Source organism: Mya arenaria, chromosome 2, assembly GCF_026914265.1.
Source record: "Mya arenaria isolate MELC-2E11 chromosome 2, ASM2691426v1".
NCBI classification, from domain to species: domain Eukaryota; kingdom Metazoa; phylum Mollusca; class Bivalvia; order Myida; family Myidae; genus Mya; species Mya arenaria.
Window position 1 is genome coordinate 9,133,221 of NC_069123.1, and position 24,071 is coordinate 9,157,291.

At 35.4% G+C, this 24,071-nt stretch overlaps 3 protein-coding genes across 3 annotated transcripts in view; 2 read left to right on the plus strand and 1 right to left on the minus strand.

The window, feature by feature from the left end:
- The first annotated feature begins 2 nt into the window (after window positions 1-2).
- LOC128224914 (dehydrogenase/reductase SDR family member 7B-like) lies at window positions 3-14,240 on the plus strand. The gene is made up of 7 exons (XM_052935016.1): window positions 3-91; window positions 4,444-4,597; window positions 5,535-5,641; window positions 6,363-6,576; window positions 7,647-7,736; window positions 8,977-9,129; window positions 12,194-14,240. The coding sequence occupies exons 2-7, from the start codon at window positions 4,453-4,455 to the stop codon at window positions 12,415-12,417; spliced, it is 933 nt and encodes a 310-aa protein (XP_052790976.1). The 5' UTR covers window positions 3-91; window positions 4,444-4,452; the 3' UTR covers window positions 12,418-14,240.
- A 3,199-nt stretch (window positions 14,241-17,439) lies between these two features.
- On the minus strand, window positions 17,440-19,680 carry LOC128220629 (transmembrane protein 11, mitochondrial-like). Its single transcript, XM_052929107.1, has 2 exons — window positions 19,653-19,680; window positions 17,440-18,443 (listed from the first exon to the last, which is right to left on the minus strand). The coding sequence occupies exons 1-2, from the start codon at window positions 19,676-19,678 to the stop codon at window positions 17,939-17,941; spliced, it is 531 nt and encodes a 176-aa protein (XP_052785067.1). The 5' UTR covers window positions 19,679-19,680; the 3' UTR covers window positions 17,440-17,938.
- Window positions 19,681-23,283: 3,603 nt separating this feature from the next.
- Window positions 23,284-24,071, plus strand: part of LOC128219246 (heparan-alpha-glucosaminide N-acetyltransferase-like) — a 35,919-nt gene continuing 35,131 nt past the window's right edge. The window contains exon 1 of the mRNA XM_052927061.1: window positions 23,284-23,349. Within this exon, the coding sequence (XP_052783021.1) occupies window positions 23,298-23,349 (52 nt within the window). The 5' untranslated portion in view covers window positions 23,284-23,297. The remainder of the gene's footprint in view (window positions 23,350-24,071) is intronic.

Sequence of the window (24,071 nt, forward strand, 5' to 3'; positions counted from 1 at the left end):
GCGCAGGTTTGACTACTTCCTGTTTATTTCCTACTTTCAGTTTGATGCGTGATCGATTATTGATATCTTGTTTGCTCTAAACATCATCGTTGTAAGTGTTTAATTAATATTCTGTCCTATATTCAATAATTTAACTTTCTTTATTTTAAATCGAGCCTATGTCATCATTTCTATGGTCTCACATAATATTGTATATAAGTATCCGGATACATGTACATTATGTCTTAATAAACTGATATATGTTAATAATGTGTTTTCTGATTATTATACATCATCATTGTCAAGTTATTATTATTGTCATAATTATTCAGTATTTTTCATATCCCCCGGCCCCATCAACATCCAGCCCCCCTCTAGGCAGGACATTAAAGTAAACCTCGACGGAAAAGTGCACACAGTGTGCGGCTCGAACCCATGACCTCCTGAACTCTAGCATGATGCTCTAACCAACTGAACTAACTGGGTGGCTGGTTTTTACCTATACCTTTCAGACAGATTGAAACTCTCTTGTTATTTAATTCCGACACCAGGAAAGTTATGTCCGATGCAGGGCGCAAACCCATGGCTGTTGGAACTCTAGCATGGCGCTCTAACCAACTGATCTTACTAGGCGGCTGATTCAAACCCACACATACTACAACATATTGAGTTGCCTTTCACTGCCCATCCGTCTGGCCAGATGCCTGTAGATTAAGCTCTATTGTTTTTGAGGTTGTTACCATAATTATGTGCCTGAAGTAGTATCAATTGAAGTTGTTTTTGGACCATCATCATTTCTGTGTACAGCTGATGGAAATTTGTTGAACAGCAAAGCAGTGATTCATTCACTGTGAACCCATGAAGCTTTGTGATGACGCTAACATTTAGTCTTTGACTAAGAAAATCTCATCATACTATGAATAGTGGTTGCGCTTGATTTTTCTGCGAATGCCAAGGGTGTTGCTATCTGAAGGCTTATTTGTGTGTTTTGCTGCCTGTCCTGCCATAGAGTGACTGCTGTGTCACTCCGGTTATTTTTTTTATGCTTTAGACTGTTTCCTCGAATATAAGGGTAAAAACAATTCTTAAAATAAAACGCCTACAAGCATGACATGGAGCTGTGAAAATGTCAGTGTTGATGACGTCCTAATGGTATTAGCCAAAGTGTTGTACCGTCATATATTGTACAGCTGATTGAGCCTGTTGGAACTTTATGCATTCAGTAAATGACACTGAATCAGCTTTGAGGACGCTTATTTATATTAAGTGGCAACAAAGTATCAAGGGGAAGTGTGTTTAAATCTCATTTTATATTTCTGTATACAATAGTAGTTACTGTATATGAAAGTGACAGCATTTAAAAAAAGGTTATATTAAGCTTGTTTCTTTTTGAACAAAAATAATGATGAAAGGTGATGGCCTTGATGTCATTGTTGTTGGCAACTAAACATTGTAGCTCAAATATTTGTCTTTATGCTCGATCCTTGTTTGACTGGGGAAAAAACAGATTAGGGTTGGCAATGGGTGTGCGGTACTCCTGTTGTCAAGTACACAGGTGTAGCATCATCATCATCCTTGTTATTGTTGCGTCATCGTTGTCGTCATCATCATCATCATCATCATCAACATCATCATCATCATAATCATCATTATCTCATCATCATCATCTCATCATCATCACCACCACCACCGCCGCCACCACCACCACCATCATCATCTACATCATCTTCAGCAGCAGCACCACCACCACCACCACCACCACCACCACCATCATGATCATCATCTGTTTAAGTTCTATTTTGAGCTTAATTAGACTGACATTCTATTTATGTAATTTCAGAAGTCTGACATATAATGAGCTTTAAGCAATAATAAGTTTTATAGTAAATTATGAGGTAATTGTAAATGTCAGTCTGATGATAGGCCAGTTGGTCAGAAGACCAAGTCTTGTCCACATTAAAACTTGGGGTATGCCCTTGAACCATAAAACAGATGACCCATATTGTTTTTAAGTAGAGCAAAAGTCAAGGTCACAGTCTGGCATATAATGAGCTTTAGCAATAATAAGTTTTATAGTAAATTATAATTGTATAATTGAATAGAATATAGTGTGATGCATTTGAGGTCATAGGTACTTCAAAATGTAATAGACATTCCCTTTTTTGGCCTCTATGAAAAAGGGAGCATTATAAGGTAATTGTACATGCCAATCTGATGTGTCAGTTGAAGACCAAGTATTGTCCACATTATAACTTTGGGTTTGCCCTTGAACCCATAAAACTTCAGTCATGGGTTGCCCTTGACCAGAAGATGACCAATATTGTTTTTAAGGTCAGTAGAGCAAAAGTCAAGGTCACAGTCATTTTACAGTCTTGGGAAAATTTAATCTGCATAGTAACTTGAGAACAAATTGATCTATGACCATCAAACTTCACTTCACTGTATATTGCCCTTGACCAGTAGATTACCCTTATTCATTTGGAAGGTTATCTGGTCAAGGTCATGGTCAACTGTCTTAGTAAGACTATGCATGCACAATAACTTTACAACACTTTGAACTAGGACCATAAAACTGGAAGGTGGCTTGTGACCAGTAGATCACCTCTACTGTTTTTAGGTCAGTAGGTCAATGTGAAATTCAACAGTCTTGGGAAATCTTTGTCCTCAAAACAACTCATGATCAGCTTTACTTAGGACTTTGAATCTTTAGTGGTAGATTGCCCTTGAATCGTATGACTCCTATGTGGGGCCATGTATCTCCACTCGCCCCTATTTGAAATCAAGGCTTAATAAAATATATGTTAGTGTATGTTTTAGATCAACAGTAATTCAAATGCTTTTACATGATGCGTTCTGGCTTATACGACCATGAAGCGTTCTTGTGTTAACGTTTATGAACATGTATTTTGAACTCACCTGACCTTTATATAAAAAGGTTATGCTACAGTCAACATGATTTATTTAAGTGGTGTCCTGGTGAGAGCTATGGTCGGTATCAACTGATGGTCGATGATATCTACTGAAGTGTAAAATAAATCAGATACAAATGTGACTCAGTCATGCATTTGAACATTTAGCCCATGGTTTGAGAATTTAATGGCTGTCATAATGCAAAAGACGCATGAACATTACAAGGCACAAATACAGTTTGGAAGGTATAATTTTTATATTGTAGTAATAGTTAATAGTTGCCAATGATGGGAGATGTTCTCACTATGACCTAGTCAGCGAATTTATACTTTTGGATGAAAAAGCCTGAAATCTTATACTATCACTTTGCATCAAGCTTTTGAACAAGCCCTGCTACACTGTATTTGAAATCCAGATTTTGAGCAAGCCCGGAAATATTTTACCAGTGCAGGCTTGTGTTAATTTCGGCCACTGTACTATGATGTTTATATGATATTTGTCTGAAAAAATACCCATTTATATATACCAGGTTTGATGTGACAACCAAAAAGAAGTTTTGACAAAAACTGTGTATATTTTTAGTTCTTTGTTTTTTAAAAAAAAGGTCGTGGTTTTGTCGTAGCCATCATTAGCATTGTTGTTCAGGCATGATTTTTTGTCAATCTTGGCCAGAACTAAAAAAAATTTGATTAAGATTTTTTTCACAAAATTAATATTGTACACAAATTAAGACTGACAATACATGTAAAGTAAAACACATAACACTGGCTTAAAGGCGCAGCACTCTGACAGATTGACCATTTTGGCAACTTTTTTAAAATGTATTGTCTTAGAATGAGCCAAGTTTGCGTAAATGTCTGAGAACCAGTGAAAGAATACTGCTGGCAAAAGATCAGATTACAGTTTTTCATACTTACATTCAAAAAATGATTTTTTACGCCGACTCATTTTTCTTTAACTGTTAATAACGCTTTTAGACACAAATCTTCAATTTTTGAACGTAAATATTAAAAACTATAATATTTTGTCACCAGTCTTAAAGCTGCACTCTCACAGATATACCATTTTTACAACTGTTTATTTTTATGTCTTGGAAACAGCAAATTTTTGCATAAATATTTGCAAACCAATGATATATGGTTGCTGACAAAAAATCAGATCGTAGATTTTCATATTTCCATTCGAAAATTAATGTTTTATGGCTTAAACCATTACTAACGGTTTAAGAAAAATGCATAAAACATCAAATTTTTACCTTAAATATAAAAATCTGCGATCTAATTTTTTTTCAGCAGTCTTATATAACTGGTTTCCATGGATTTTCGCAAAAATTGGACAAAAAAAAATAAATCTCTGGTTTCCAGATATCTATGCAAAGATTGGTTCATTCCAAGACAAAAAAAAATAATTGCCAAAACAGTAAATCTGTGGAGCTTTAAAATTCTTCAACTAAAATATATGCCCATGTCTGAAATAATAGACAAGTATTGACGTTTACTCTTCGATGCTCTTGTGATAGGTATTCATCAAGGTTAAACTATATTTCACTTTCAGCACACAACCATGCAGATCAGTCCCTTTGCCCAGGCTGTCGGCGGAACTTCCTGTCTGCTGGGCCTCATCTACTGGCTACTAACAAGGAGGAAAAGGACGTCATTGAAGGGCAAGGTTGTCCTCATAACGGGAGCTAACTCCGGACTGGGGAAGGGTAGGCATAAGAAAGAAAAGCCATAAGTGCCTAGATAAAATCGTTGTATTATTTTGCTGGAATTGATGGTTCTTATAACTTCCTTTGTTGAAAGTAAATTTCCACAACTTGACATTCATATTGTAATAATCACTAGCACAAAAAACATCCCTGTTTACTTTTTATTTCAATATAGGAGAAAATTGTTTAATAAAATATGCCTTAAATGCAACATTTCAGACTAGACATTGTAAAAATTCTCTTGGGAGAGAACCCTCAAACCCCATGGTCACACTTTAAACCAAATATATTTAGGTTCTGAAAAAGGGGGGCAAGTCAAAAGGTTAAGCCCCTTATTTACACCCCCTCTAGCTTCAAATCCTGAATCAGTCCCTGTATATTTTAAGGATAGATTCTTAAAGGGGTTGTTGTTACACTGAGAAATTTTAATGTTTGTCAAATATATTTTAAGTCTCAATATAATACTGGTAGTGGTTATCACGTTAATTGTATACAATCCATTATCTGCGGGACCTTGACATTTGCAAAGTATTAATTTCCTTAGTAATTATGAACATTAGAATTGTTTATTTATTATTTCTTTGAACAATACAATCAAATGATAACACAAAAAAAAATTAAGCATAATAGCCAAAGTTTTGATAAATTTTTAACAAAATGACTGTGCAAGAAAGGAATTATAAAAGTTAAAAGGTCAGCAAAATACATGTACAAATGAAAATAATGTTCCGGTAAAATACAGAAGTGAATGCTTTCATGCATTCAGTATCAAATATTGGAATGTGCACTTGATAAAATATGTTTATATGAGTGGTTTGTCTAAACTATGGTGATCTATTTATGTCACAAATTTACTTATAATCATAGCTATTATTTATCATACATCATGTTTTGCTTGACTGAAATAAAAGTGAAAATAAAACACAAAACTTTTCAGCACTAGCCGAGGTTTTTTTCAAGGCAGGATGTAAAGTCATACTAGCTGGTAGAAATCTAGCCCAGCTCAATGATGTTATGGAAGGATTGAAAACTAGACATTCAAAGGTAAGTATGTTATTCGTACGCAGGTCTTTGTCAAATACTTGACTGATTTACAATTGGTGTACATGTGTAATGTCATAGCGATGTCATTAGTAAGTCAACCCTTTGAATATTGTCTTGTGAGTGCTATTACCCTCAATCGTCTTATAAAGACTGGAAAGATCATGACAAAGGCAACACATCATCACCATTCACATTTCTAGTCTTAAACCTGTCCTCAAATACCCGCGATACACTTCTACGTTGTGTACCTCGGGCTATTTGGCTAGGAAAAATTTGTATCTGCATTTTCTTTGATTCTGCAAAAAAAAACTTTCCGGAAATCTGACTCTCTGAATATGACACCCATATTAACACATATTAAACTTGGTCTGCCTGATCACTATAAATTTTAAACCAGCCACTTAGACCACTCGCCTGCAGAGACAACTGACAGTAGAAGGTTGTTGAAGAATAATTCATTGTAACAATGTTACATTTAAGTTAAAAGGACGAGTTGTCTCCCCTGCCTTTAACATATCCATATAAAAGAGATTTTGTCATGGTATGTATGAAGTGAAATAGAAGAACGAATGGTTTGCCGACAGTTTACTAAACCGTCATCTTTCATGTATAAAAGGGTCACATAAATAGATACCCCATTCAATTTTTTTCCTGCCAGATGTTTGCTTCACGTTAGAACAAAAAACATACCATTTTACATGAAAACTCTTGAATATTTCAGTCACCAAGTGACCTTGCCATTCTCACAGTTGACCTTTGTGACCTTCAATCACTAGAAGGTAAAGGTCAAGAAGCTGGTGCTATTTTTGGAACAGTCGATGTTCTTATAAACAATGCAGGGGTGAGCTACAGGGGGAATATTGCAGAAACGACCATAGATGTTCACACCAAGGTCATGAATGTCAACTATTTTGGCCAAATTGCGCTCACTAAGGGTAGGTATAATATCGTATGGAGTATTGATTCTGCAAACATGACATATGATTGTAATGAAAACTCATCTGAGGAAAATCATGCAGCTTCAGATACAAACTGTCTTTAACTAAAAAATGCAAAAAAAAAACCCATATTATTATAAAGGCAATTAGAAATAGTACATTTTGAAAGATAACAATATTTAAGTTGCACTCTTACTCCCAAATAAGATTTACCACAATTCATAATATTGTTTTAATATTCCAAACTGGATGAATAAATGTCAAAAACAATGGTACTTATGAAGGATACCGAGTTTAATTTGAAATAATCGAGCATAAAACACGGTATTTCTACCTTATGAGACTATAGAAGACCACAGTAAATATTTTAGCATTCACCAATCATTTAATATTTTTTCACTTTCTGCTATTAAATACACAGTTACAATCTTGTTATCAATAATAAATATATTCCATAAATGCATTATTTAGTAAGTAATTAAAGGTTATAAGCCAAAATTTATGTTTTTGAATCAGAGTGTCATTTTAAGGTCTGTGCTTCAAAGGATCTTGCTCATGTTTTTGGACCAATATTTTCTTCCCGGTAATGCATCTAAAACCACTAATAGTATAACTATTTTAATCTTTCATTCCGAAACTGCAAAAAATGAATTCAATTTTAGTATAAAAAAAAAAACAATGGCCAGAAAACTCACACCGATACAGACAAAAAAAAAGAGGAACAAAACAGCTCTCTCAAAAAAGCTCTTAATAAATAATATTTATAACCTTAGGAATAATTTAACCTTTAAGCCTATTGTTGAAAAGCATCACTTACTCATTTGAGCGTATATCAACATTTGTTGAAGGGTTCCAGCTGTCAATATCTTAGTTATGTTATTCAAATGATTTGCCACAGCATTTTTCGTCATATGAGCGAATCCCTATAATATATAGTGAATTAGAATTCTGTCTTAATTACACTTAGTTTAAGGTACTATAAAATCATTTTACAGGAAGTGACATTGAAACGCATGATAAAATGTATGTTTGTATACTTCTTTTTGACTTGTACGTTCTTGTTTTAGCCTTACTACCAATGATCAAGAAAACCAACGGACATATTATAGCCATCAGCTCCGTACAAGGAAGAATCTCACAGGCTTACAGGTCTGCATGTAAGTACATATTATAATCAGGGGCTTAGCTTTAGATGGACACAACTGGATATAAAAATACCACAGGCTTACAGGTCTGCATGTAAGTACATATTATAATCAGGGGCTTAGCTTTAGATGGACGCAACTGGATATAAAAATACCACAGGCTTACAGGTCTGCATGTAAGTACATATTATAATCAGGGGCTTAGCTTTAGATGGACGCAACTGGATATAAAAATACCACAGGCTTACAGGTCTGCATGTAAGTACATATTATAATCAGGGGCTTAGCTTTAGATGGACGCAACTGGATATAAAAATACCACAGGCTTACAGGTCTGCATGTAAGTACATATTATAATCAGGGGCTTAGCTTTAGATGGACACAACTGGATATAAAAATACCACAGGCTTACAGGTCTGCATGTAAGTACATATTATAATCAGGGGCTTAGCTTTAGATGGACGCAACTGGATATAAAAATACCACAGGCTTACAGGTCTGCATGTAAGTACATGAAAAGGGCTCAGATTTAAATGGACGCAACTGGATATAAAATACCACAGGCTTACAGGTCTGCATGTAAGTACATGAAAAGGGCTCAGATTTAAATGGACGCAACTGGATATAAAATACCACAGGCTTACAGGTCTGCATGTAAGTACATGAAAAGGGCTCAGATTTAAATGGACGCAACTGGATATAAAATACCACAGACTTACAGGTCTGCATGTAAGTACTGTACATGTAATAATCAAGGGCTCAGCTCAAGATGGGTGAAACTCTACATCGCAATACCACAGACATACAGATTTGCATGTAAGTACAGGTGAGAAGCAATGGCTCAGTTCAAGGTGGACGTAACTGTACATGTAACAATACCATCATGCGCTGAGCGTTGTGGTTTAGAAATCAGTATTTAATTAGACAAATCAAATGCATTGTGTCAAGAGGATATGTTATTAGGTTCTCAAACTGTTGAATACTATATACACTGAAATTACCATAAAATAGCCAAACTTCAAGTTTGTCACCAAAACTGTTAAATACAACAATTGAACTCTTGAGTTATATAATTTATATCCATATTACATTATAATATAAATTCATACCATTAAGGCTAAATTGCCTCTTGTGCAACTTGCTAATGGTAACCAAGGAAATGTAGAACTAGAAGTAATTATTCATATGCTGAGGTCTTGTTCACATCTGAAAGTGTAATAGTTTAATTCAAATTTTTGATGTCTTTCCACAGATGCAGCTTCAAAGCATGCCCTCCAGGCGTACTTCGACTGCCTACGGGCGGAGCTGTGGTCCACGGGCGTCCATGTATGTGTGGTTTCCCCAGGCTACATCCAGACTGATCTTTCACTGAATGCTGTGTGCGCAGATGGCTCAAAATATGGAGGTATGTTTTTAAAACCTACACGTAGTATAATGTCTCCCCCCAGTCATGGGGAGACATATTGCTTTTGCCCTGTAGATCAGTCAGTCAGACAGTCCATATATCACACTTTGTTTCCAATTAATAACTATAGTACGCTTGGGCCCAGGAACTTCATACTTGGTATATAGGTATGACTAGAAGATGACCCCTATTGAATTTGAGAGAAGTTGGTCAAAGGTCAAGGTCGTGGTGACCTTGGGGTGAAAAATGGTTTCTGCTCAATAACTGAAGAATCTTTGATTCCAGGATCCTCATACTTGGTCAGTTGGTTATGACCCCAATAGATTTTTAGATCAGTAGGTCAAGATCGAGGTGACCTTCAGGGGTAAACAGACCAAACTTCAAGTCCACTATTGATTCGTCTCCAGTCCAGAAGAACAAATTTCATGTCCATCATTGATTATTTCTCAGCTACGACCTCAATAGGAAAAACAAGCACTTTTTCAAAAAATCAAACTCTAGTTTTGTCTGTGACTTTTGAATGACTTGATGCTGAGTCTTCAAGCGTGGTATACGTAGTTGTCATGGTTAAGGTACGAAATTCTATTATGGCCATCGCGATCATGTCCCTGCACCTTTTGAAAATGTCCAAGAAATGATGTGATATTTGTTTGCTAAAATGTTACAATTTTTTTCAATTTGTAAAGTACTTTATATAGTAAAACCTCTAGGTAGTAAATGAAAAAATTATCCACCAATCGGCCCAATGTAACAATTAACATTGCATTGTTGTTTTTTCTCCAGCAGATTTAAACAAATAGTTGTACAGAAGTGAACTCTCATGTTTTTGTTTTTGCATTTCAAATGATAACACAATTATTTCCTAATACAAAGTACTACAAATTTGAAAGAAAAAAAGATGCGTTATTGTAATAAAGAAATGTCACTTTTTTCTCTTGGGCTATTAGTAAGGCGAGGTGCAGGATCGCTATTATAGCCCTAATAGGATTCCGTATTACAGTGACCTTTGACTAGAAAAATGATGAGCACTCCCAACAGGTGACTCATCAATTTAGTGGAATTATGTCTCCCCCTCTCTGGGGGAGACATATTGTTTTTGCCCTGTCCGTCAGTCCGGTAGTCCGGTAGTCCGTCAGTCCGTCCGTACGTCACACTTCGTTTCCGATCGATAACTGGAAAACCGCATGACCTAGGATCACCAAACTTGGTAGGGAGGTTGGTCATGAGGTGTAGAAGATCCCTATTGTTTTTGGGGTCACTAGGTCAAAGGTCAAGGTCGCGGCGACCCCCAATGTAAAAAACATTTCCGCTCAATATCTTGACAATGGTTTGACCTAGGTTCACCAAACTTGGTAGGGAGGTTGGTCATGAGGTGTAGAAGATCCCTATTGTTTTTGGGGTCACTAGGTCAAAGGTCAAGGTCGCGGCGACCCCCAATGTAAAAAACATTTCCGCTCAATATCTTGAGAATGGTTTGACCTAGGTTCACCAAACTTGGTAGGGAGGTTGGTCGTGAGGTGTAGAGGATCCCTATTGTTTTTGGGGTCACTAGGTCAAAGGTCAAGGTCGCGGCGACCCCCAATGTAAAAAACATTTCCGCTCAATATCTTGAGAATGGTTTGACCTAGGTTCACCAAACTTGGTAGGGAGGTTAGTCGTGAGGTGTAGAGGATCCCTATTGTTTTTGGGGTCACTAGGTCAAAGGTCAAGGTCGCGGCGACCCCCAATGTAAAAAACATTTCCGCTCAATATCTTGAGAATGGTTTGACCTAGGTTCACCAAACTTGGTAGGGAGGTTGGTCGTGAGGTGTAGAGGATCCCTATTGTTTTTGGGGTCACTAGGTCAAAGGTCAAGGTCGCGGCGACCCCCAATATAAAAAACATTTCTGCTCAAAATCTTGAGAACGGTTTGACCTAGGTTCACCAAACTTGGTAGGGAGGTTGGTCATGAGGTGTAGAAGATCCCTATTGTTTTTGGGGTCACTAGGTCAAAGGTCAAGGTCGCGGCGACCCCCAATGTAAAAAACATTTCCGCTCAATATCTTGAGAATGGTTTGACCTAGGTTCACCAAACTTGGTAGGGAGGTTGATCATGAGGTTTAGAAAACTCCTATATTTTGGGGGGTCACAAGGTCAAAGGTCAACGTCGCTGTGACCTCTAATGTAAAAAAATATTTCCGTGCAATATCAGGAGAATGCTTTGATCTAGGTTCACCAAACTTTGAAGTGAGGTTGGTCATGATGTCTAGTTGATTTTGCAATCAGTTGGTCAAAGGTCAAGGTCACTGACCTTGAGGTGAAGAACCGGTTTCTGCTCAATAACTCAAGAACGTTTACACCCAGGAACTTCATACTTGGTATGCCAGTTAGTCATGACTAGTTGATGGCCCCTATTGATTTTGGGATCCATCATTGATTATTTCTCACCTACGACCACACAATGGGGGAGACATGCGCTTTTTCAAAAAAGCAATCTCTAGTTCTAGTTACTGTTTAACTCACTATCACTTACCAACTCAATTAACAATGCCATGAAAGTATGTAATGTAATTATTGAACCCCAACCATTTGGTGGTGGGGTCTACATTGTATATAGGAATCATTTTGTCCCATCCGTCTGTAGGTCCATCCATCCTGGGACATTGGACCAAGTCTACCTTTTGCTTTATAATTATGTTTTTGAGGTATTCCTCTAGACTTCAAACTTTATAAATATGTTGACTAAGTTGAGGAGAAGTGCTGTAATGCAAAAGAGTTATGTATGTTTTTTAAGAGTGATTGCACTTTAATATTTTTAGACTTATTTTTTTACTTCTCTCCCAACTTAATATGTTTTACAGGTCAATTCAATAATAAACTGTGCTATGCTTTTAAAAATTAAAACCAGAATTTTGATGCCTCATTTTACAGATATCTATATAGTAGAACTTTAACTTAATTGATGCCGTCTCACTGACATAGGGCATTCAAGGAGCATTATATCACTCCCAGTGATACTTCTTATTACGAGAATGCATATTCGGGGTATTAATCTCATCCAGTGATAGCTCTAGTTTTCTTACAGTGATGGACAAGACAACAGAAAGTGGCCTACCACCGGAACAAGTAGCTAAGTCAGTGTTACAGGCCATCGAACGAGGAACGCCAGAGATATTTCCCGCCACTCTTACCCAGAAAACCGCCATTGTTTTAAGGGCTGTGTGTCCAAGACTTTTGTTTTATATCATGAAGAAACGAGCCAAAAAACAATGTAAAGAAGCTAACAGTCGACATATGAAGCAAAGTTGATACCAGACTCGATGCGTGGTTGAAAGTTAAACGGGCATTCTCCGAGTTGGCAAGTTCATTTCAATATATCAAAGTATATTGAAGAATAAAAAAATACGTATTGAATAAAGCTTCTTGAAAGCTTCTCAACAACAACAACAACAACAACAACAACAATGACATTATTTGGATATAAGGGCAATTTATATATCTCAACAACCAAGAAAACAGTATCAGATTACATTGTGAGAAATCTTAATGTTATTTGGGAATATTGTAATTTTCAACTCAATATTTACACTAGTCAATCACTAGTCAGTCTAACACTCTTCGGAGAGTTATTAATGGTAGAATAAATGAATAACTAAACTATTTAATTGAATACCCTATGACCTGATAGCAAAAATTGCGGAAAAAAATCAAATCATAACTCTTTTTTTAAGTATCTTCCAGCAACATGTCAGTTTTTAAAACAAAAACAATAAACATTTAAATGTTGACATTCATTTATTTGTGATTATATCTCGCATAAAACCATCTTTCAGTAACTTTATAAACTGGTGTAATGGATATGGTCGCTGACTGCAGACCCAGATAACCTGGTTTAGAATCCTGCAGCTGGTAGAATTTTTTCAATTTTATTCTTTTTAATTTATTTTTTACTATTTATATATTTTTCAATATTTTTTTAATTTTCAGAAAAGTTTAACATTTTATACATAAACCCCCAGATATTGTGCCTTTAAAAATTAAGCCATGTACACTGTCATTGCTAATAAAATTGGTGCATGACTAAATTCATTATTTTTTTACAATTTGTAATCAAGAGCACCAACATTGCATTACATTTGTAAATCACTTGTGAAGTTGAAACATTGTCCTGTATTCATTGTAATGATGTTGAGGAATATGATCACTTTTTATCCAATTTTTTACATCAACCAAATTTTGATCAACCAAACTTTGTTAAAAATGTGGTATTACTGAATTGTTTTACACATAAAATATATTGTCGTTGTATATATGATAGACCAAAAAATATTCAATTTGTCAATATACGGTAGTTTTATGTCAAATTTGCTTCTGTAACACATTTATATATTGTACTACCATAAATGTTCTAGTAGATGCACAAGGCACCATTTTTTGAAGAACCGTGTGACCTAAAAAAAAATAATATTTTCCGCATTTAGCAAAGTTATTAAGAGCTGCTGAATTCGATTATTATTGAAACGCTTGTCACAATTAACTATCACCTAGATGGTAGGTGGAAACGAAAGCCTGCCACTGACCTGAGTGAATCAGTTACTGCTATATAATAGCTATATATACTCACTGCTATATTAATCAATAAAATGTTCTTCTGCTAGCTTTACTTGGCTTCACAACTTTTAGAAGAATGAGGGATGTCTGGCTCTGATATCAATGTAGGTGGAGTAAGGTAGGGTCTGGGTTAATATGCATGATGTCATCAGTCAGAGCAGTCGCACTATGAACAAATGCGCTGATGTTATGCTTTTTATGGAAAAAAAATGCATTTTCTTTTTAAGCTTAGAGTAAAGGTAAGCAATGTTCAAGGTACAGAATCAGAAAAAAAGATCATAAAAATACCACATGCACGTTTATTAGGGCATGTGCGTCTAATACAATATTTACGGTATTTATTACTATTAAAACTATAGTAGATCAATAAGCATTTATTTAAAGATATGTTATGTATGTTACTGCATTTGTTTTGTCTTTTTTGTTGTTGTTTTGAAATTCCTTTATGAAATTATAATTCATAAAAATATTTTTTACATAATTGTATACCAAATAAACAAATTGTCAGTTTTGGCAATAAAAAAAATGTGTCATTTTGACATCGCTCATTTTATTTCAGTTCAGATGAAGTAGTAAAGCTGTGCTCCAGCCAGGATTTGAAAAGGGCAGGGTGCTAGGTCAGAAAGGGCATGTTTTATGTACATTGAATGAGCCTTAATGGGGCACTTGCATTTTTAGGGTCAATGTTCAATTTTATTGTGTATGAGTTGTAACTGTTTTCAATACTAATACTTTGTTATGAAAACCCTCGCTGTTTACTTTAGTGTCAAAATTATGTGAATTTACATGGACCTATAAACGTCATAAATATGGTTTAAGGTCCATGGTATTTATTACTGAAAATTGACTCTCAAACAAAAGGGTACAGTAGGGAGTAGTTAAAAGGCACTAGGGGTCCAGAAAAAGGCAGCCGGGTGCCCCATCCTGCTATTTATGCCTTGCTGAAGCACTGTAAAGACTCAGTCACGCATGAATTTTGCAGAAATGATTGACAGCCAACTTATTGCATACTAAAACATGCGCTCCACAAGCGAATGCCATTTCTTTGTCAATCAAGGAAAGGTCATGACTGGACCATTATTAAAGCCAAATAAGGTCTTGCTTCAAATGCTCAACAAGTTGTCTAAGATTCATGTGTTTATCTGTATGGTTACAGCTTACGACCTTTGATTTTCAGCTAAGGTTATAGGTTTTGCATAAGGGCGACACAGATGCTATGCCAAAACATTGAAAAAATACCTTATAAACTCTTTATATATACCAAGTTTGCTTGCAATATGTCAACCCTTACTTAAGTTATTCAATACCAACCATTTTTCTATTAATAATAACTTTGACCTTGATCCTATGGGCCTCAAACTCAATCGTATGAAAGGTCTGCATAACCTCTTAATATATACCAAGTTTGGTCACTAGATGTCAAACCTAGCTAAATTTATTCGATACATAAGGTGACTTTGACGATGCCCTCCCACCAGCCCGCCCAAACAATGACACAAGCCATTCTTATAATTTGTTTTCCCTTTGTGAAAATCTGGTTAAGAATATAAAAATGTGCTTGTCAAAAGAAATCAAAAGAAAATTTATAAAAAAAAGTAAATCAAGGGCCATAATTGGTATTTAGGGTTTAAATGGAGTTATGTAACCTTATTATAAGATGGTCGTCATTAAGTGTGCGAAGTATAAAGTCAATTGAATGAAGGGCATAGAAGTTATTTATAAATATCCCAACCTGCCCTAAATCTTTAACCTAAGTTTCAAAGTCAATCAGGGGCCATAATTTGTATAAACGATAATATGGAGTTATCTAACCTCATTGTGTGATGGCCATGAACAACTGTGTGAAGTAAATTGAATGAAGGGTATTGGACTTCAGTAAAGCCCTCCTTAGTCTTCGAATAGTCATGCTAAAAAGGTTTTTAAATTGACATTGTCTGCTTTTTTAAAGGGACTAGACACCAGATGATACCATTGCAAGAAAAAAAGGATATTGTCAAAAAAATACATAAAGCTGCAATCTCAAAGATAGACATTTTTTTTTGTCATGGAATGAGCCAAAATTTGAGTAAATGTCTGGAGACCAGTGATACAAGACTGCTGACAATAGATAAGATCACAATCATATGTATGTCCAAAAGTTGCTATTTTATGGCTAAAAGCTCTACTAACGCTTTAAGAAAAATGAGTTTTTCAGGCATTTTTCTAAACAATTGAGATTGTGAGATATTTTATATGACTGAATTGAAGGCATTGATACCAAAAAAATGTCAATCTGTGAGAGTGCAGCTTGAAATTGGTATCATTGTGTTATATAATAGAGCATTGAATCTTACTAACTGATAGATCAAATTGCTTACGACACATATATCCTTTGTAGTTCATGCATATTTTTCCAATTCGGAATTTACTGGGTGTGTCTTCCAAGTAAATCCAAATAAATTTAGAAATAGTGTCAGTATAATTATGTATCTGAACTATCAAGTCTTTCACATGCTGAATATACACTATAAACTTGGAAACCATTGTTTGCTATTTTTAAACTATAAACTCAGCTTGGGCAGCGACGGAATATTCTTTTAATCATGTATTATCGGCTTCATACTAGGTCATATTGATAATTCTAGACTTGTTTTTAGGAACTTTTTTATATGTCGATGTTAGGACCATCTGTGGTCTAGTCCCTTTTACTTCGGCAAATGTAAACCAATAATCATAAAACTTGGTCACAAAATTTATTGGCAAAATGGAGTCCTTAAGTAGTCAAGAGATATGGCCTTGAATTAGTCGGTGTCTGCTTATTACTTTTGGAAAATGTACACCAACCATCACCAAACTTGGTCAACATGTTTATAGTTTAAATATCTCGACCAAGTTCAATAAATAGCCATAGGTTTAAAATGGAGCATCAGGTAATTCATCCACAAGCTAATCATAACATATAACTCCATTAAAATTCCTGGGCAAGTTGGATGCAGAAACCTTGAACTCATGAACGATTAAAAAGTTTAAATCCACATTTTTGATTGGATGCCTAAGACACATCTCACTGAGAATTTAATGAATATTCATGCATTACAAACTTGTCCTAGCTTATTTTCCCAAAAGTTATATTATATAGAGTAATCATTATTGAATCATTATAATAAACCTTGGGTTCAGACCATGCTGGAGAAGGTAGGCTATCCAGGCAAACTTTGAGCCAATTGTGTATGTACTATATTATCATTAATACACCAAAAGAAGTCCTAAAGCAGGACATGATGACGGGGAGCAAGGTGAAATTGCTATGGAAACACTAGTAAAATAATTGTCATAAATCAACAAGAAAATAATACCCCAATGACAATTCTTTAGAAAAAAGTTGGAAGTTCTCAGAACATATTAAAAAGGTCATTATTTTGAGCATTTTTTTATTCATGATTTAATATTTCATTTGTGATAATTGGGTCCAAAGACATGGCAAGATGAGGCTTATAATATTGAGTCCAAGAGGGAAAAAATGGATATCTTTATTTTAATTCCCAATTATTATTATTTAGTTTATTTCCATGTAAGAAGTTAATTTGTATTGCCAACAGACAAAAACAGCTTTGCAATCTAACAACACCACCACTAAATAATACCAACAACAACACCACTAAATAATACCAACAACAAGGCTAATGACAATCCCTTATCTTTTTTTATAAAAAAGCAAAGATTGGCTAAAAACTGCAACAGTACAGTTAAAAGATTATTTTATTGCCAAACAAGAACTCACAACAGACCATTTGTCCCAACATACATATTTTCACTGGTATTCAATTGAACATGCATATAATTTATGCCGAAGCAAACAGTTGCATTAAATTACATAAAACTTAATGCAGTCATATAATGACTAATATAACATACATCTGTTGAAGTATAACTGTGACCGGGAACAGCAAAATCCAATTTAAGCACTTGAACATGCACATTATCTTATTGGCTAAAATGGCACTACACAATTACATTCAAAATTTTGAAGACATCAAATATCATATCATATCACAGAAAATTGTCATATGAACACTATAAAGAATCGTGAACTGCTTATCATAATACCTTTACAAACAAATTGTGAATGAAAATAATAGTAGCATTTTTGTTTTAATTTTTAAAGAAATATAACTGGCTCAAAAGTTTTGGAAGAACATTGACAGATTACAGGATAAATTATTAAAGACTAAAATCAACATCAGTTTGGACGAATCAAGCAATACAGCTTAAAACCACACAAAATCCCTGACAGAACAGCGAACACATTGTGAAGTTTCTTCCGGCGACTGTCATCTCTCCTAATAAGCACGACTGGATTGACGCTGTTCAAGCTTTGCACCACATGTTCCAAGTCTGACAAGTTCATCGTCTTCTGGTATTTGCACATAGGGTCCCTCTGCCATGAAAGAGCATACACACTTGCGCAGGATACACTCACTGCTCCACAGACGAGTGAAACAATGTCAGATTTGGAGACAATTGGCAAGGTTAAACAGGCAAATCCTGATAAAACGCAACTTTTATGAAGGAAGTTGCCGAACGAGATCCATTTCACAACTTCGTTGCCCAAGGCCACAGGTTCTATAACTATAACTTCAGCCTCTTCGTCAAAAGCTCTCTCTAGCTCTTCTTCGAGATCTTCTTGTGTGAGATCAGAGTCATTTACGTCCCTGATTATAACATACTCTGGGGGTCTGCCTGATCTGAAAATATCAAACAAACTTTTTAACATTCTTTTTTCTTTCAAACTATTGTTTAGGCTTTCTTGTTCATTTCTACGTTAAATTGAATTTTAGTCATATAACACATTTTTCCCATTCAAAGCCCCCTGACCCCCTTCCCAATATGGGAAAAAAATACAAGATACAAAAAAAATATATTAATGAACCTGACAAAGTTTATGCATAACTATATGAATGCATTGTGTACTGATTTTTGATGAAATGTACATGGATATTACATAAAATGTGCATATTAAAAGTTGTTTTTGTTTTATTTGAGTTAACATGAAAAATTCCCCTTTTTAGCAAAAATAAAGCTCAAGTCCGCTTTCTCAAGACCCCAGCCCCGTTTCCCAAAACTAGAAAGACAACCCTTTATTATTAACTATGGACACTCAGAACTGATTCACTGTCAGTGACAGTGTGTTAGTCTTAGACTTAGTGGGGAAAGTTCTAGTCCACCTAAATGGCCGTCAACGAGTCTTTTGACGATTTTTTTTAATATGGCAGACTCGTGACGTCCACCATCCCAGCAAAAAGTAGCAAGCGGTCCTTGCGCAGAGAATCCTCGCGGCAACAATTTTGAAATTATCTCCGTTATAAATTCAAATTTCTACGAAAATATTATTGCCCACTATTAAACCGCCCTTTTAAACACATATTAAGTTATGTCAGTATGCCCAAAAAACATGTTAAGTTATCATAAAACACTTACAAGTGACGATTGTTAATCAATTATCCCGATATCGGTAAATCTGGGACAAATCTGACTGGTTGTGTACACGTATTGGTGACCCATAATATATTAATGTGAAAATAACAACTCTAATGACAAATTCAATCCAGTTCAGATCACTGTCGGATAAAAATTGAACAACTTTGTCATTATTATTCAACATCAATGCATATTATTACAGTATATCATTTCGCCCGTTGTTAAATGGTAGAGAGTTGTAGCGTTACAGGGATACATAAGAAATGTCAAAATAATAAAAAAAAAAGTATCCCTGATCGCTCATTATTGTAGCTAGGGAAAATTCAACAAAAAAAACATTGTTTAAGATAACAGATTAATCAAGAAAAAATACCACATTGCAATTGAAAACAAATAATGACAGAACCGATAAAATACCTCAATTTACGTTTCATTTCATGAGTTAGAGTTGCAAATAATAATTATTTAAATCGTACCGGGTTCTGGCTGTGGTCGCCGCCATACTTGAAGGGAGGTAATAGGATAACTCAATTTTTAAAGGCTATCCTCAACTAAATTTGATCTCCATGTAAATGGCTGTCTTTTAAATAAAATGTTTGGGTTTAATACTTGACCCAAACAGTCAACAGTGGCCGTCTTTTAAATAAAATGTTTGGGTTTACCTAACCCAAACAAATAAGAAACAGCAAACGCAGATAAAATAAATCCAGTATAATAATACAGGCAATTTAAAGGATCTTGCTCATGGTTTGTAAAATGCACTTTGTATGGATTTTTTTTAATACGTAATAAAGTGTGTCAAAAACCAGGAGTGATAAATTGAGATACCGACGACTGGAACCCTTCAACAAATGTTAATATACGCTCAAAAGGTGACCACGACTTCCAAAATAATTCAACTAACCCAATTTAGCAAAAGGAAAACAGCAAAAGGCTGTACTGTGCATATCGTAATTGGTTGATTGGCATTAGCACGTAATACTTTTGAACAATGTATTTCACAAAGGTTAAATCATTCAGGAAGTTGTGTATGAGTCCCTGTGGCCGAGTGGTAACGTTATCGGTGTTTCTGTTTTTATTCACTGCATCAGCATTGATTCGCTCCCGATTCAAATCAGACTTTCTTTCTATACTTTAAATGTATTTTTTTCTGCAATTTCGGTATAAAGAGTAAACTATTATCATAAGTAAATATATACTATTGAGTGTTTTCAGATGCATTACCAGAAAAACTTTTCTAATGTAAAAACATAATCGAGTTCCTTTAAAATGGGTTTATGAAATTAAATGCGCCTATCATTCTCTTCCCCAAAAGGAGAAATCCTCGGCTAAGACAAAGTACAAATTTACTGATTAAATAAAAATATACCCTGTGCCCGGGAAGGATTTAATTAGTACTAGCCTCCGCAATTGAAAAGATTAGAGCAGTCTGTACGTCACAATTAAAGAGTTGGAGCAGTCTATGTCACAAAGAGTTGGAGCGGTCTGAATGTCACAAAGAGTTGGAGCAGTCTGAATGTCACAAAGAGTTGGAGAAGTCTGAATGTCACAAAGAGTTCAAGCAGTCTGAATGTCACAAAGAGTTGGAGAAGTCTGAATGTCACAAAGAGTTCGAGCAGTCTGAATGTCACAAAGATTTGGAAAAGTCTGAATGTCACAAAGAGTTTGAGCAGTCAGAATGTCACAAAGAGTTGGGGCAGTCTTAATGTCACAAAGAGTTGGAACAGTCTGAATGTCACAAAGAGTTGGAGCAGTCTGAATGTCCCAAAGAGTTCGAGCAGTCTGAATATCACAAAGAGTTGGAGCAGTCTGAATGTCACAAAGAGTTGGGGCAGTCTTAATGTCACAAAGAGTTCGAACAGTCTGAATGTCACAAAGAGTTGGGGCAGTCTGAATGTCACAAAGAGTTCGAGCAGTCTGAATGTCACAAAGAGTTCGAGCAGTCTGAATGTCACAAAGAGATGGGGCAGTCTGAATGTCACAAAGAGTTGTTAGGTCTATCCACGCTGCGGTATGTCTTAAACCCGACGCAACCCCTTTCAGTGTAAAGAGTGAATTTAGAAGCTGAAAGGGAAAATTTACCCTCAATCTTTAATGAGTAATAACACTAAAGATAATAATTAATTTGGCCCCCCAAAAGTGGCAGTGGAGGATCTAGCATGCGAATTAACTCGAAAGCACCTAATTTCAACCTTAAAATCGATACCTTAACAATTAAAGCACTGATATGTATATTATAAATTATTTTTTCATAAATATGTCGATTTTATAAGATTGTTAAAAGACCACCCGCACCCACTTCGGGCAATGTGCGAGTCGAATTGGTTCGGTTGCAGTGAATGGCACAGGCAAGAAAAAGCTTGTGTATCAGATCATCATATTCGTCCAACAAGTAGTGCTGGTACTCAAACTGCCGTGGACAATACTACAACAAAGCCAGTAACATATGAAGAGCCAAACGTGTGTCGCCATCAACATCTCCAAAGAAGAACCGAAGGTCGTCTATATGCACTGCTATGGACACTCACTTATTTTGGCTGTAACTGGTGCATGTACGTTACGCGCCATCATAAAGGTTATTATAGGGATCCATGGGACACTGTGCATGAGATTTCTGTGCTAGTGAAATGCTCACCTTAATGTGACGTGCAATTTGACAATCTGAAGGAAAAAATAAACAAAAATGTCTTAACTCGCCTGGAGTTCTGGGTCCGACCAGATGGCTATAAAAACTGTGTGATGCGGCTGATAAGACAACAAAGGACATGATGAAGGATGTGCGAACACAGTACTTAGTGAGACCGTTATTTGGTGTAACACTTGGTTATGAACTGTTGAAGTATAGTGTCAATATCAGTAAGGCTCCAGAACAGTAAGGCAAATCTACGTCTGAAGGTCAAAACCGCTCAGCACACTGTGACTACCTAACACAAGTTCCCTACTGAAAATCGCTCGTCACCAAACTGGACAGTGTTGACGTCAACGGACCGGACCCTGTTTCTTGAAAATACTTAAGTAATTTCTCAATAAATTACTCGACTTATTTTAACCCTTAAACCATGTTTCAGAATTGCAAACGTGTTGATTAACTCTATTGGTCAAATTATATGTTTTTATAGATTATATTGATATATGTGTTCAAAGAGTTGTTTCAGAGCAAGAACGGTTCTTGAAATATTACTCATTATTTTAAAGTGTACTCAGCTGTTAATTTTTGTCACATTTGATGACATTATAAGTATTTTAACGCCCACTATTTGATATTGGTTTTGTGATAGAATCCAATTACTAAAGTATTCATACAAAATGTATTTATTTCCTTGAAATTGCTTATGATGATCTATCGCTGTTTACAATTATTTATCTGTACACCGTTATTGCAGTGAAATGAGTCTAAAATCCCTCGAAAGATATCCTTTTAAAGCCCCTTAAAGGCTGGAAATGATCAATCAAATCCGATTTTTGCACAAAAAGTCTTACCCCCCCCCCCCTTCCGCTGCCCCAATGTTAAATTGGAAGTGTGAAGAAGGGGTTGGGTGAGAGGGGGGGGGGGTGTCAGAAACAAATCAATTTTATTATCAGTCGATATGACATAACAGAGAAAACATTAGCTATGAAAAGCTGTTGACCGACTATTTTGAATCTCGAGGATCGTTGATTTTCCAGACATAAAAATTCGCTCGGCTAGCCTATCTAGGCATCCCGAGTTGAATGTAACCTAATGAAGACCACTTAATTACTGTATGGTGGGGAAGAATATAAGATTCAGCATTAACACATTGTATAAAATAGTAATAAAATACGCCCAAAATGTACCATTTCGGACTAGAAATTGTTAAAAAAAATACTAAGGGGGGTATACTCAAACCCTCTGACAACACTTTAAACCAATTCAGTTTGCTTCTGAGGAAGGGGTGCAAGTCTAAGCTTACGCCCCTAAGTAACGCCCCTCCCAGTACAGTATCGTCAAATCCTGGATTCGACCCTGAGTTATTTAACTTATTTAGAAATTCAAATACTCGAAGATATGTCTTGTGCCAGCAAATAAAATATTTAGTGGACTGTAACCTTTAGCAACATAAATATGATAAGTCACGTGGTGATCTTGTGACTTATTCAAAATGGCAGACGAAGGAGGAATAAGGAAAACAAATATTGTATTGTTAATATTTGGTTAGTTTACAGTTTCACAGTAACTTATTGTATGTCCGCATGCATGTGAAAAAGTGCCATTTTAAATGCCAGGAAATTATTCTATGTTAGATCAAGCTGGCACAGTGGCACTATTTTTTTTATTTTTACATGGTAGATTGAAAGAGAAAGTGCTGCTGTAAATAATAATAAGTTGCTGAACTGAAAAATGAGTAAAAATCTGCGTAAGCAGCATTATAAATATGTACATGCAGACGTATATTTTGATGGGGGTCATTGACTTTAGAAATACTTTTTAAGGGCACATAAATGAAAAGATAATTAAATATTCTACAAGCTTCTATTAAAAATTATACATAAACATTAATTTTGAATTAACAGTCAGCAAAGGAAGTCTAAATACACTGGTAGACATTACACACAGGTTATTATGATTTTGTGTATTGGCAGACTTGTTTATTATCATTGCCTTTAAGAGATCATCATTCATTATGAATCATTGCTTCTAGGGTATTGGCATAATTTTAGAATCCTGTTTAAAAATGGAACTTCAATAAGGCTTCATTCCTTAAGATACTCACTGAAAAGTTCAGGTTGTGACAATCATAAAAATCTGAGGTACCAGTGACCCAAAACATTATGCCCAGAGTTCTAAATTGTAATAAAAATATTGGAAAAAAGAGGTTTGCAAACATGTGAACCTCTGGCAATGTCAGAGAGGAAGATTTGGGTCTCAAATTGGA